This window comes from Trachemys scripta, chromosome 7, assembly GCF_013100865.1.
Source record: "Trachemys scripta elegans isolate TJP31775 chromosome 7, CAS_Tse_1.0, whole genome shotgun sequence".
Lineage (NCBI taxonomy): Eukaryota > Metazoa > Chordata > Testudines > Emydidae > Trachemys > Trachemys scripta.
Window position 1 is genome coordinate 82,775,460 of NC_048304.1, and position 14,717 is coordinate 82,790,176.

The 14,717-nt window shown below is 40.5% G+C and overlaps 1 protein-coding gene across 3 annotated transcripts in view; it reads left to right on the plus strand.

Moving 5' to 3' along the window:
- Nucleotides 1-14,323, plus strand: part of LOC117880611 (nucleolar RNA helicase 2-like) — a 34,960-nt gene extending 20,637 nt beyond the window's left edge. Inside the window, exons 9-15 of one of the 3 annotated variants that reach the window (XM_034776925.1) lie at nucleotides 1,333-1,494; nucleotides 2,335-2,454; nucleotides 4,660-4,733; nucleotides 4,963-5,122; nucleotides 7,305-7,439; nucleotides 11,110-11,154; nucleotides 12,429-14,323. In XM_034776925.1, coding sequence (XP_034632816.1) covers nucleotides 1,333-1,494; nucleotides 2,335-2,454; nucleotides 4,660-4,733; nucleotides 4,963-5,122; nucleotides 7,305-7,439; nucleotides 11,110-11,154; nucleotides 12,429-12,605 — 873 coding nt within the window. In that variant the 3' untranslated portion in view covers nucleotides 12,606-14,323. Of the gene's footprint in view, nucleotides 1-1,332; nucleotides 1,495-2,334; nucleotides 2,455-4,659; nucleotides 4,734-4,962; nucleotides 5,123-7,304; nucleotides 7,440-11,109; nucleotides 11,155-11,839 lie in introns of all 3 variants that reach the window. The other 2 variants (XM_034776927.1, XM_034776926.1) reach the window with 2 other exon arrangements.
- The last annotated feature ends 394 nt before the right edge of the window (nucleotides 14,324-14,717 follow it).

Sequence of the window (14,717 nt, forward strand, 5' to 3'; positions counted from 1 at the left end):
CATTCTACTTTTTGGGGGGAACTGAGAAACTTTTACCTGCCACACCTGTGTTCAGGAGTGTTTTTCTCCTGCACTATTAGATGATCTCACTAACAGCTAAACCTGAGCATGGAGCCTTTTCCTGCATTCTGTTGGTGTTAGTGATATCACCTGTTGCATGGGAAATGCAGAACTCTGATCTTGGCAGGTAAGAGAAAAAAAATATTTCCAGCTGTTTTTGTTTTAGTATCTTAATATATCAGCTTGCTGGAGGAATACATACCCATACCCTCTATAAAGCAGCATCAATCTGAAATGTAATCATTTTAAAATAATTTAGGTACTATAGCAACCCCTAAGTCCTTATCCAATTTGTGGTTTATAATCCTTCTCTGTTCCTGTGTGGAAGACAAAAAGAGAACTGAGGCTACGTCTACACTTAAAAACATGGAAGCAGCACGGCATTGCAGCTGTGTCACTGTCGTGCTTCAGTGTAGATACTTACTACGGTGATGAGAGGGTTCTTCAATCAACGTAGTAAATCTGTCCCCCTAAGAGGTGGTAGCTAGTTTGGTGGAAGATTCTTCCATTGACCTAGTGCTGTCTGCATGGGGATTTAGTTGACTGTTGCTCAGTAGTGTGGATTTTTCACACCCCTGAGTGATGTAGCTGGATCAGTGTAACTTTCTGGTGTAGACCAGCACTGACTATACATAAAATGCTGTCAAGTGCACAAAATAAAGAAACAATATTCTCTAATCTTTCAGTTATGTTAATTTTGGGTGTTTGTAATAATAGGTAAAGAAACTTTCAGGCAGAAGTGTGGGTGTCCAAAAGTTGATTATTTGTAAACTCTTTTTTTAGTCATTTTTAAAAAATCATTGTTATATTTTAAGAATTACTGGTCTTTTGCCCTTATTGCTTTTGAAGGGAGCATAGGTTGTGTATCTTTCTAGCAAAAGGCAGCTAAATGACATTGATGATATAGTGGCACAGTAGTGTGAATAGAACTGCATTAGAGGTAGCTTTTATGTTTTATTTTGGGACGTCAACAAAGTCTTTTGGATAGGGCACTGGATTGGAAGCTGGGACAGGGTTCTAGATCTAGCTCTGACACTGACTCTGTGTGGTTGTGGCAAGATACCTGTTGCTTCCATTTCCTAATCTGTAAAATGGGAATAATGCTTTCCTACCTTTTGTAAAGCATTTTGGGCTATAAGGGTAAAAAGCACTGTATAAAAGCTAAGTATTGACATAATTTTTTGCCATGTAAACTAAAATATTTCAGTTTTTCAGTATCCTTCCTATAGCGTAGTGCCTTTTATACACTGTCATAATAATCTTGTTTTACAGGATTGCCAATCACTGCATGGTGACATTCCTCAGAAACAAAGGGAGATAACATTGAAAGGTTTTAGAAATGGGGTGTTTAAAGTTCTGGTTGCAACTAATGTAGCTGCCCGTGGTTTAGATATCCCTGAAGTTGACCTAGTTGTACAAAGTTCACCACCGAAGGTAGGAAATGGGTATGTTGTGTGTCTTTTGTAATATATACAGTAGTCCTCTATTTGTTTACATGTGATTGATAAAGTAGCATTGAATTGTGGTATTCACCACACACACAATTCTTATTACAGTTTTGTGGTAAGGAAGCTTATAGTAACCAGAGGTAGTCTCCTGATCAGAATACTACTTAGGATGCATCAGTTGTAGAGTCCAAGGTACCTTTAGGGGTGTTTCCTTTTAAAATGCCTTCTGATGAGCTCTGGCAAGGCTCCAGCTCTGTTTGATGTATTAACTGTTGAGCAAAGTTGACTAAAATCCTGCCCTCCAAAGCAGTGTATGGTGGTAAATGTGAAAAGAATTTGAAGAGGCAGTAGCATAGAATGGCTAGCAAGAGCAACATAATCGGGTGGGAAGAAGAGCTCAGTGGAGAGAGAGAACTCTGAATGAAGTTAGGCAAATACAGACAAAACCTAGATTTATTCAACTTAGCTGGGGACATGCTGACTTCTCATCCTGTACACTGTAGTAAGTGTGATGTGTGGTATTTAGCTATACATGGAATTGCACAAGAGCAAATTGAAACCTTTGCTTGAATTCTCTATGATGATAGAAGCATAGTGGCACATAGTTGGCCCGGGCTTGTAACTTAAGCTCTGAGCAATATTTAACCTAGGTTTATGGGGATCTTTTTTTACCTAGTTTGACTTAATTCATTTAAAAAAAAAATTAATTTCTCAGATACAATTTATTATTGTATATCTCCAAACACTAATGTAATAGCTTCCATGGACCTTTGTGTATACACTAAATTGACTGACTACAAAAGTAATAAAGGTATTTTTCTTGAAGGATGTGGAGTCGTATATTCATCGTTCTGGGCGCACAGGCCGAGCTGGACGGACTGGGATGTGTATCTGTTTTTATCAGCGAAAGGAAGAAAGTCAGCTAAGACATGTGGAACAAAAAGCAGTACAGTATCATTTTAGTCGTGTACACTTTATGTATGTAGAGTGTTAGGATAGCTCAAAATCCTGCAATCCATACACTATTTATTTGATAATCAGATTGTTATGAAGCATTCAGTGAGCACTACCCTCTAACTGAAGTTTAGCTGGTTTCCCCTTTTTCCTCTTACTGGATAATCACTTGTCACCCACATGTGTAATTAGTATATGCTGTTCCACATGATTTCTTTCTCTTTGATAAATATTTACTGTATATACTCGTTCATAAGCCGAAAATTTTTGGTAAAAAAGTGATGTATCAAAGAGCGGGGGTCGGCTTATAAACGGGTCTACACCAAAATGTGATGATTTTAAACTCTATGGAATCATTGAATTGAATATCTAATACATTGTCGTTTTGTTTACCTGGAGCGTTTGCAGGCACGGAGCCCCTCAGCTCCCTGTGTCCGCGGTTCGCCGTTCCCAGACAATGGGAGCTGCAGGAAGTGGCGCACCACTTCCCGCAGCTCCCATTGGCTGGGAACAGCAAACAGACACTGGGAGCTGAGGGGCTCCATGCCTGTGAATGCTCCAGGTAAACAAAACGTCCAGGCCCACTAGTGGCTTACCCTAACGGGCCAGGACCCAAAGTTTGCCAACCCCTAAAATATATGACCTTATGAAAGGGTCATACATTTTTTCTATTTTACCTAACTATCTTGGAGGGTCGGCTTATAAACGAACGGATTAATGAATGAGTATATACGGTAAATGTTATGCTTTTGTTTCAAGTTGCACAAGACTCTGAGCACTTACGTTTCTTGCAATGTAGACATAAACTGTGTTCTTAATTCAGGTTATCTGGCCCGAATTAGCTAACTTGAGTTTAAACTGTAGTGAAAACACAACAACTTGGCTTTTAATTGAGGTAGCAGCTTGGGCTCAAGACAATATGAGAGCCTGGGATTGAACTCAAGCTGCCAACCCAAGTTAAATGCCAACCTGTTGTGTCTTCACTGAAATTTAAACCCAGGTTTGGCTAACCTAAATTAGCTTATCTAAGTTAAGAACTGACTTTTTTTTTTTTTTTTTCCTTCAGTGCAGACATATCTGCTGAGTTAAGGGTGAAACTCCTTGACATAAAGGCTGTGTAATAGCATATACTTCACTAAAGTAAATTTTAAGTTTAACTTATTTTAATTTACAATTTTGTTTAGAACTTCTGTTTTTGTTCATGGGGAAGCTTTTCATGAGGATTTCAAAATAGACAACGCGAGTAGTTAAAGATGAAATAGGTGATTTTGATATCAAAATCAGTCTTTATTGACTGGTAAAGAAGTTTATATTTGTGTGCTCATGCAAGAAACACTTGGCATTGCTTTTAGTTCTTGCATACTGACAATGTGAGGTGATTACCTTCCTTAAACAGCTAACAGAACCTGTGATATGTAGTTAAGACAAACTTCTTTAAATAAAGCTAGAATATGGTGTTCATAACTATTCTATTTGCCCTTTTAAAAATAAAAACCCAGCTCTTGAATGCCATTTTTCCTTTAACCGTGTTTAAGTAAAGGGAACATTTGATTAAATCACCCTAATAGTGATGGACTTGAGAATTTTTGTATGTCAATTTCATCAAGTGGCACTATGTTCAAAGGAGGGTGCCTGCTCAGTTTAGATTCAACAGAAACACACATTTTTAAAAAGCTTCCAGGGGAAATAGTTTCCTTCTTTTCAAGGAACATCATTTCCCTGTAGTCACGTTAACCAAACATTGCAGCATCCTTGAAAATGAGTGAAATAAATTAAATTGACTGGAAAAAAAGTGAAATAGACTAGCCAATTTTCGTGGGTAAGCTGAGTGAAATGTGTGTGGGGGGAAGCTATAGAAATAGTGAAAAATAATTAAAATACTCATTTGGCAATCTAAATTGTTACTAGTACAGTAGGACATCCTGTCTCTCTAAATATGAATTTTAACACAAATGTCTCCTTAATTAGGTTCTAAGCATGTTTAGTCCAAGGAATTCACATAGGAAACTTAAGACCAGGCTAACCTCTGTGTCAGAGTGCTTTATAGAAAATGTGCGCAATATATAGTTTTTTCAACTATAGGCAAAGGAAATTTAAGGGTAAATGCTTATTGAACTGAATTCCAGCATTAGTTGGCTATAATACAGTTCTGAACAGTCTGTAAACTTCCTACTCTTCCATTTTCTCTTAATTGCAGGGAATTACATTTAAGCGTGTAGGTGTTCCTACTGCAACAGATATAATAAAGGCTTCCAGCAAAGATGCCATCAGGTATGTTCAGTGACCCTTGATCTTGTCATCACATCATTCTCATTTATAATAACTCTTTGGATCGTCTCTTGCCATACATTTGTCTCAGATGACCATGAAATAAATTGTTCACGGATATCAGTTGATCAAGTTTGGGTCTCTTGCAATTTCTCATCTATCCCATAGCTCCCAGGTTCCAGTGTCTAAATTTGCCTTTTGCCAAGTAACGTTCTTGCTTTTAAATACTTAGGTGTTTGGATTCTGTTCCTCAAACTGCCATTGACTATTTCAAACAATCAGCTCAGCGGCTGATAGAGGAAAAGGGGGCAGTGGAAGCTCTGGCTGCAGCACTAGCCCATATTTCTGGGGCTACTTCCATTGAACAGCGTTCCTTGCTCAACTCAGATGTGGTAAGAATATTTAGTTTATTTTTGTCGAAATCTTGGATTTCAAATATCTGAATGTGAGCCTGTTTGGTATAATTTAGATGTCTCTCAATTTACATGAAGCTACAGTCTAACTAGAAGAAATATAATTTCATGAACACATTTGGTGGTTATAGACAAGCTTGTTCTCCCATAGTAAGACTGACTTTTGACACTAGCATGAACTGCTTGTAATTCCCCATTCATGGAATAGAAATAGCTGATTAGTACAGGTAGTTTACATATAGAGGAAGTTTGGGGTCCTTTGTCAGTAGAGACTGTAATTTCCTCTAAGGAAGGTAGAAAGCTGAACACTCACATTATGTGTACAAGCTTTGTTCCAACAATTATTTAATGGTAACTATCTGACCCAATTACAATCCCTTTTCTAAACTTTTATTATGGAAAATACTTTGGTGAGAACTCTGAATCTAGATAGCTTAGATCTTCTGGATTCTTGTCATTGTCCTGGTTTTGAACTTGGTCAGAGCTTTGAAATTTCAGTGGTGGTGTTCCTCCTAGCCATGGATAAAGATCAGGTGTCTGCTGACTTACTAGATCAGCTGCATTAGATATTTTAATTGAGGTGTAGACTTGATGGCAGACACAGGGCTGCCATGAGGTGGCTTCATTCTTTCTTCATAGATCCCAGCATAGTTTCCTGTAACTTCTGCTGCAGAGATCCCATCTTACTACCTTCCTGTTTATTGGTGTTAAAAGTCATGGAAGGGGGCCTGGATGTAAGTGCTTTCAGCACACGTGTGCTCTTTCTCTCTCTGTCATCTAACCCAAGGGGTGCAGTTAATGTGTGTTTTTTTTGTTGTTTTTTTTTTTAATATAGTAGTGATTAGGGCCTGGATGAAAGTGAACCTCCATCCAGAGAAAACTGAGGTCAAGTTTGCAATGAAGGTCGTCTTACACTTCCAGCTGCTATTACATGAGCCTACAATAGCAGTGGTTGGGACCATCTGGGTCTAATCGGGAGGTTGATGCTTTTACTCGGACGCACATCTTACTACTGATGAGACTGCAGCACTGTGCTTTGTAGGGCTATACCTTAAACAACTCAAACTAAGGCTATGTCTATACTACAGAATTCTGCTGGCATAGCTGTGTTGGTCAGGGGTGTGAATAGGTGTGATCCCTGACTGACATAGCTGTGCCATCAGAAGTCCCTAGTGTAAATGCAGCTATACTTCCAAAGCTGGACTTTTACCAGAAAAGCTATGGTACAAAACACAAGTTTGCCAGTATAGCTGTGTCTGCATTAGGAGTGCTTGATTGGTATAGCATTCCAATGGAGTGCTGCTAGTATAAACATAGCCTAAAACTGGGGTAAAAGGCAGCCACACACTTAAGTGAGTGTCTTGCTATGAGCATATAGTTCTAATGCTCTGGAATCTGCCTTGGATGACTTAGTTTCCAGCTGGAATTTCAGATATTGGTTGTGACTATAAAGCCCTAAATACCTCATCTGCCTACTTGGGAACCATCTATCTCCCTATGTAATACTACCACAATTGCTGTCACCTGACTGAGGTATCCTGGCATTTGAGTCAGCTCCAGGTAGCTGCTGACTCTCTCTTGACTTAGCACACGCTATATCTTTGGGAACATGCTACAAAACTGACTTGAGTGGACATTTTGAGGCTTGCTTGATTCAAGTGTGGAATTATTTGGGGAAATTAAGGCTTTGTGAGAAGGGTATGTTTAGTGGGGTTGTATTGACTCTGTTAAGGTGTGGATCATCTGCCATTTTAATTGGACTGTGTATTTAATTCTGTCAGAGGTACCTTGAGCTGCTCATTGAGTGTGTGTGGGTTTTTTTTATTTCAATATAAAATATACAAAAGATATTACTATTGCAGGTTTTTTATACATAATCTTTCACTTTCCTTACATTCAACAGCCTCTTCGCATTGCTTCTGGCAATACAAACTTTACAGACGTGATAGTGAAGCTGGAAGTGTTACATATGTATTAATACGCCGAAATGTCGTGTCTATCCACTGTCTGTTTGTCTTCAAATCTACATATTTGCCATCTAATAACCTTTTATAAATTCTAAATATGCAAATTCAATTGGATGCATGCTGATCAGTATTCAGGGAATGTATTGAGGTTATTCTTTTTTACTGTGAGCGTGTACTGTCTTTTTATCCTTCAGGGATTTGTAACAATGACATTGCAATGCTCAGAAGAGATAAACAACATAAGCTATGCCTGGCGAGGACTAAGAGAACAGCTGGGTGATGAAATTGATAGGAAAGTGAACAGAATGTGTCTTCTCAAGGGAAAAATGGTAAGATGCAACGATCAGTCTTTATAGTTTTGCTTATTATAGTCTTAAGTTTGTAGATGTGTCTTCTTAAAAGGCAAGAGAGACTTATTCCCTCTACAGTTCGAGGCCTGATTGTCAAGTCACCCTTTCTCTGGTTGAGGAGGGGCTGGACATAGTAATATTTGATCTAATAATGCAGCAGTTTATGGTCAGTGGGGTCACTATAGTGGAACAAGATACTCTGTTGAACTGAAATGTTGAGGGAGGGGCTTAATTTGATTTTTAACGTAAATATCCAAACAGGTAAACCACTAAATGTAGTGGACACTGGCATAGGTGCAGACTCCATGGGTGCTTCAGGGCTGGAGCACCCATGGAAAAAAATTAGTGAGTGCTTAGCATGCACAGATAGCCAAGCTCAGCATCTCCTGTCCACCGGCGGTCCCGCTGATCAACTCCTCCCTCCAAGCGCCTCCTGTACTCCACAGAGTAGCTGTTCCGGGGAATGCAGGAGGCACAGGGAGGGAGGCAGAGGAGCAGGGATGGGGTGTGCTCAGGGGAAGAGATGGGGAAGGGCAGAGTGGGGGTGGAGCCTGGGGTGGGGGCTTGGAGGAAGGGGTGGGGTGGGCTTGGGCAGAGGGCGGGATAAAGAACCCCCCAGGTAGAGAGGAAGTCAGTGCCTATGGACACTGGCATTGTGCTTAGTGCTCATAGGAAATGTCAGATAAATCGCTTTTATTGAAGGGATGCTGTCAATTTTGATATCATGCTTCTGTCATACTTTTATTAAAAGTAACACCTAAAATTGAAAGAGTAGAGAAACTTTTTTCTTAATCGCTTCAGGTTTACGTTGTGTGCTTGACAACGCTGTAGAGCAAGTAGGCATTTTTACCATTTCATCTTTATAAACAATTTTCCCTATGTGTATGGGTCACACAGCAATAAGGGAGAAGCACTTTTTTGAAAGGAAAATATTGTAAAACCACAAATTGTGAGGATGACTTGGGTAGTGTGATAGTCCCAGACCAGTTGGGAACAGCAGAGTAGTAGAAGGGAGATATACTGGCCACTGGATAAGCAGTTTTCTGTTCCCTGAGTGACCAGAGCAGGGGCTGCTCCAGGCTAATAGAACACCTGACTCCAATTAAGGCTTCTCTAATGCTAAAAGGGCTCACTCCAGTCAAGCCAGGAGGAGCCAGGAAGCCAGAGGAGAGGAAGTGTGTGTGAGGAACTGAGAGCAAGAGATGTGCGTGAAGCTGAGAGGCGTACTGCTGGAGGACTGACAGGGAGTTGTAGCTGTTGTGCAACTGTACCAGGAGGCACTCTAGACAGCTGCAGTACACAGGGCTCTGGGCTGGAACCCGGAGTAGAGGGCGGGCCTGGGTTCCCCCCAAACCTCCCAACTCCTGATCAAACACAGGAGGAATTGACTGGACTGTAGCTTCTATCAGAGGGGAAGGTCTCTGGACTGTTTCCTGACCCACAGGGTGAATCTGTGAAGCGAGCAAATCCGCCAATAAGCGCAGGTCCCACCAAGGTAGAGGAGGAACTTTGTCACAATAGGTATAGAACTGACTTTTTGTAGGCTGATCCATTTATAAAGATTGACTTCAAGGAAGAATAAAATTATAGACCAAATCACTATATTTTTTTCATTTTCATAAGTCTTTCTTGGCTTAACTTCACCTTTCCATTCAGCCTTTAGAATACAGTTGTATGATAATGCATTGGCATTTAGTAACTGTTTTTAAAGAAAAATCCTCTCCTATTGACTCCTGAGATAAGTATGGAGTCATATTTTGAAGGAAGTATTAACTTTCAGAAGGCAGGGCTTCTGAATATTGTCAGAATTTCATACATAGTTCACCAGCTATTTTTTCTTGGTTAAGTAATTTCCAGTTCTAAAATCCCTTTTCAGGACACTTACGGCACTAGACCTTTCTACTGTCAATTCTAAACTGGATTGCTCTAGTTCAGTGTCCCCAAACTTTTCAGGGTCACCCCCCCCTTACTTCATCCATCCCGTCCCCTCCACCCCCCCACCCCCCCAGCCAGGGCAAGAGCAGAGCTGCGACTCTGGGGAAAGAGAGGGGGATGGGATGGACGCTGATGGGTAAGGAGACTGGGACCACAGGTGAGAGCGCGGTCGGGAGCAGAGCTGGGTGGTGCTCCCTCCCTGCCCTGCATGGGGGCTGGCCAGTGCCCCAGCCATGCCCCCACCGAGCAGTTCTCCGTGTGCACCCCCTACGGGGGGCACACCCCACAGTTTGGGGCCCTCTGCTCTAGTTCTTTGTCTTTGTAAAGTGTGAATTTTTGTGATCGTATTTGTGGTGTTGCCATCACTGATCTTGTGACCTACTGTTTTAGGATCCTTTCTTCCCTGACTGAAATAAACATTTAATGAAGTTTACATTCTACATTTGATTATTTAAATCTACAGTAAACGTATACATCTGTCTGCTTAGATCAAATATTCCTTGTTGAAAAGAATTGACAATCTGAGCCACAAGAGACAGTGGACAATGTAGTAAGTGAAGGCCTTGATAAAGGCCCAGTATGAGGCCTGAACTAAAGTAATGGTCAAGATGTAGCTAACATAAAGCAAAACTAAGCTGTGAGCAAGAGGCAGGCCCTGCTCACAGAAGCTGGCAAGGAAAGGGCTGATGTTGCATAAATATATATTCACCTCGCATAGTTAAAGTATAAACATGGTACCAAGATACACTATACTGGAACATTCCACCAATAATATGGAACAGGCCGACCCAGCCCAATGACAGGGGCAAAAGGGTAAAATGATGGATAGAGTTGTTTTGATCGAACCAACATGTACAAGGTGCGAGGCGGCACTTTACTATGTGAAGGGGTTGCACCTTAATACGTCAGGAGTGATGTATAATTTGTTTGTACCCGTGTATAAAAATGTATCCCTGGGGTGGTGTCTTTGTCTGGCCACGGGGGGCAGTGGAAAGTCCCGCCACTGAGCCAGGTCCTTGCCAAGAGGCACTTTCTCATAGTATGTCCAGTAGACTAAGTAATCTACGGGGAACTGCAATTGTGTCAGAGATCGCAATAAACCTGACCGAGGTGCCTTCGTACCTTACTAGACTCTGTGGTTATTGGGGGTTCTCGTCGGGCTTGCTGTGTCAGCTATCTGCGCAGAGCTGGGCAGCACACAGAGGGAACACACGCACGCAGCCAAGTGATATCAACAGGAGAAAGCAGAAGCACCACACCAGTAGCATCTGACAACAGACAACAATTTAGGAAAGGAAGAATAATATTGGTGAGAAGTAAGAAAATATGTATGGAAAGAAGTGGCTCTGCAGGAAAGAGAAAATGTTATCTAGGGAAGAATTGGTGAAGAACATGATGTAAAAGCAGGTGTGCTGAACTGCTGAATGCCTGTGAAATAGTTGGAGATCTTCTATGAAAGGCACTATAGGTGTGCAAAACATTGTGCTGCTCCATGTCAGGTTTTTTCCAACGGTAAAATTGCTTTAGCTCCCAAATATTAAGCAAGTTAAACTTGACTTCAGAAAGTAAAAGTTCACAGATCCCTTTCATTAAACTATGTCTCTATTCCCTAAAGATTGTGTACCTTAACAAATACTTCAGTGTTACCTGAAACTATGGATTACAAGGTCTGGATTTTCTGGTATCCACTTAAAACTTTTTTTTTTTTTTTAAGGGTGTGTGTTTTGATATTCCTGCAGTGGATCTTAGACAAATACAGGTATTCTCTTTATTTCAGTAATTCTTAATTTATGGTAGGGGTTCCCAAACATTTTCATAGTGTGGACGATCTTGTGAATCCCCTCCCCTCCCCGTCACTGCTGGCAGATTGAACTCCGTAGCCAGAACCAGTTCTCACCATTACATCAAAAGCAGTTCCCTGTCATAACTTCATTTTGCTCCAAATCAAAATGGATTTCCTCCACGAATGATTTCTAAATCCAGTTTTCCTTTTGTCAGAATTGGTTCTCATCACTTGAACTTTATATTCTCTTCCTTTCCACTTCTATCTATTGCCCCACAACGTTTTTCACAAACTAAAATGGAATTCTCTCAATCCTTCCAGATCAACAACTTAAACAATTTTCCCTAATTGCAACTCGGGTTTTTCTTGCTCTTCTCCAAAAACAAATTCCTGACAATCAAATCTACTGTAATTATTGCTCCTTTGGGGGCCTGGTTTTCCAATTTTTAGGGTTCCCACTCCAGCCATTTCTTGCCCCATGCAAAGGTCCCACAGTCTTCCTACCTTCATTCAGGATTGCGCCCCCAGTGCTTTCCTACTCCCAACCCCAGCATTGACTCAGACTAGAGTCCTAAAGTGGTGGCAGGTCCTGGTCCAGAGATGGGTCTTGAGGGTGTTGGTGGCTCTTCCAGCTCCCTTTATAGCTTCACTTCTGTTTCAGGAGAGGGGGAAGAGATGCCGCCTCTTCTTTTGAGGCTGCTCTACAATTCCTTACTGGCAGCTCCCACTTCATGCTGAGGCATCCATTCCTGGCTGGATCTACACTCAAGGCAATAGAACTATCTCCGGTTTCTCCAATGCCTGACTAGTAGTGGTCCAGAGTCCTCAAAATGGGAACCTCTACTTTGTAGGACCCCAAGGGTTCCTTGATGCCATCTGCTTGTATTATTTATTTCATGTGTACATTAAGTGGCTGTCTTTATGTACACTTTCATTTCTATAATTGAGACCTAGAGGTTTGTGATTTGTTTAACTCAGAACTGTTAGTTTTCACAAAATCTGGAATCAGATGTTTCCTATGCTTCATATTTTATTTTTAATTCCAGTCCAAACTTTTTAGTTATTTTTAAATACTAGTTTGTATTTGCTACTAAGTACTTTTTCCTTGTTTGTGCTCAATTTTGCAGTTGCACAATTTTATAAAGCTGTAAAATGTACTGTATTTGCTTTCTTGCAAGTTTTATCTGCATGTCAAGTTCTTACATGTATAAAGTTCAAATACATACAGTATTTAACTTTGTTTTTACCAGGGAAAATGGCAGGATTCAAAACGCTGGCATCTGACTGTGGCAACTCAATTACCTGAGTTGGCAGAAACCCAACGAGAAGGAGGCAGAGGCTTCTACGACTCCAGGAATGGGAGGCGAGGTGGCAGCTTTAATAGAAACAGATTCAGAAATAGAGACCAGAAACTAAGTTTTGACTGAGCATTTGATTGCTAGCTCTAACACTAAAATTTGCAGAAATGGGACTAAAATATTTTTAGCCACATTAAAAAATGTCATGTTCATTATATGTTTGTGCCACTTACAAAATCTGTCATTCAAAATTTGTTTTTCCAGTATTGCTAGGGATGGCTGTATACAGGACCAATTCAGAGAACAACAGTTTAATGTATAAAAAAAATATGCCTTATCTTCCCCACAGCTACGTCTAAAGAATATTCATCAGCCACCTCCACAGAGCCTTGTTTCAGGATGTGTCTTTTGCAATCAGAAATCTGACTTGGGCTTACTACACAGTATATATCAAAATCTCCATTTGAATTGGTCTCCAGTGGAGACTGAAACCTGTCCATTTTCCAAAATAATTAAAATACTATTTCTACATGGTCATTTGTACATAGTGAAGTGATTGTTGGATGAATGGTATATGTTACTTTAGTTGAGGGGAGAGAGTGGGATGTAACATTGATTCAGTTCCCGTACACATGCACTATGATAAATGCAATCATGTCACTAAATATTATTTTTTTTCCACGGGGCCCCTGCCTCAATCAGTATAAAAAATTGTTGCTTTACTGGACATGAATCAGGGTTATGTAGTGAGTGAAGCTGTTGTCTGTAGGCCTCTTGCCTCATTTATGGTAGAAGTCAAAATATACATAGTAAATGAAGCAAGGGATTGCAGGAAAAGAGGAGTGTCTCATGATTGAGACAGTTGAATGCTGCTCTGGCTAACTATTTTATTCTCTGCTATAGAATTCATCTATGATGGGCAAGTCGTTTACATTTTCACAGCTGGTCACTGATTGTGTTCCTCATGTTCTGGCTTTTGATGAGAAGCATGGGGCTAGATTTGCAGAAGTGCTGAGAGCTCACAGCTGTAACTAAAGTCAATTAGTGTTGTAAAAGTGCGAAGAACTATGAAAAAATCAGGCCCTGCTCTCTCAAGTTAGCCACCCAAACTTAGTGGGCACTTGGTAATTTTGGCCTTATTCTCTCCTCAGTTTCCCATCAGTAAAATGGTGGTAAATACCATCACCTGCTTTCACAGGTGTTGTGAAGAACAAATTAATTGTTTATGAAGTATTTTGATACTATGATATGAGCACTATAGAAATGCCCAAGAAGAAAGGAATATTTTTTGAGTTCTTGCATATGCCCAGTTAACTGTAGGTGTGTATGTACCTGTGCATGGACAGTGGAGAAATTTTATCCCTAGTCATAGGCCTCAGGTAGCCTCCTCTGTGGTAGCCTTCTTGACGCTCATCCCATTTCCCTCACATCTAGTGAGTAGGATTTTGAACAGAATAGTTTCTGCCCTGTCATCCTGACCATATTACCCCTTTCCTTAAATCCCTCCACTAGCTTCTACTTCTTTATCACATCAAATATAAGTGTCTGGTCCATAACCGTAAGGCCCTTTCTAACTCAGTCCAGCCCTCCTTTTCTACTTTCAGTCTGCTCTGCCAATAATGCTGTTCTCCAATGGTTACTTGTCTGCTTTTTCCAAATGACTTCCTTTTACGTGGAACACCCTTTCTGAACTTGTCAGTAAACCCAAGACCCTGTTCTTCAAATCCTTCTTCAAGATCCGGTTATCTTGTGATACTTATGGGAAACTGCCAAATGCTAATGACTAGGTAGATGAGTTTTACCTATCTTATATTTTTTGTATTTTTATAATAAAGTAAATGGACCAAGTTGGAACCATGTATCTGCATGTATAGCTGGCTTATATCAATGTACATTCTTGTTAGTTTTCCTCCCTCCCTGTCCCTTCTAATTGTTTGTTACAGCCATTTGTAGCTAGTCTTAGTTGGCAAATTTTTCAAGGTTGTCTTATACTCTATCTGCATAGCAACTGGACCAGTAGTGACTCAATCCTGATTGGTGCTTCCTATGTACTATTGGAATACTTCCATTAAGAGAGGTTTTTTTTGGGGGGGCGGGGGCAGGAACTTTATCTACTACTTTACAGCAATGATTGTCAATCTCTGGATCAAACCCTGCTATGGAGGTTGATGCCTTGGGAATACAGTAAAAAGGGAGTAATGCAATGGGGCATCAAGCACTGAATCTCTATAGCTGGTCCAC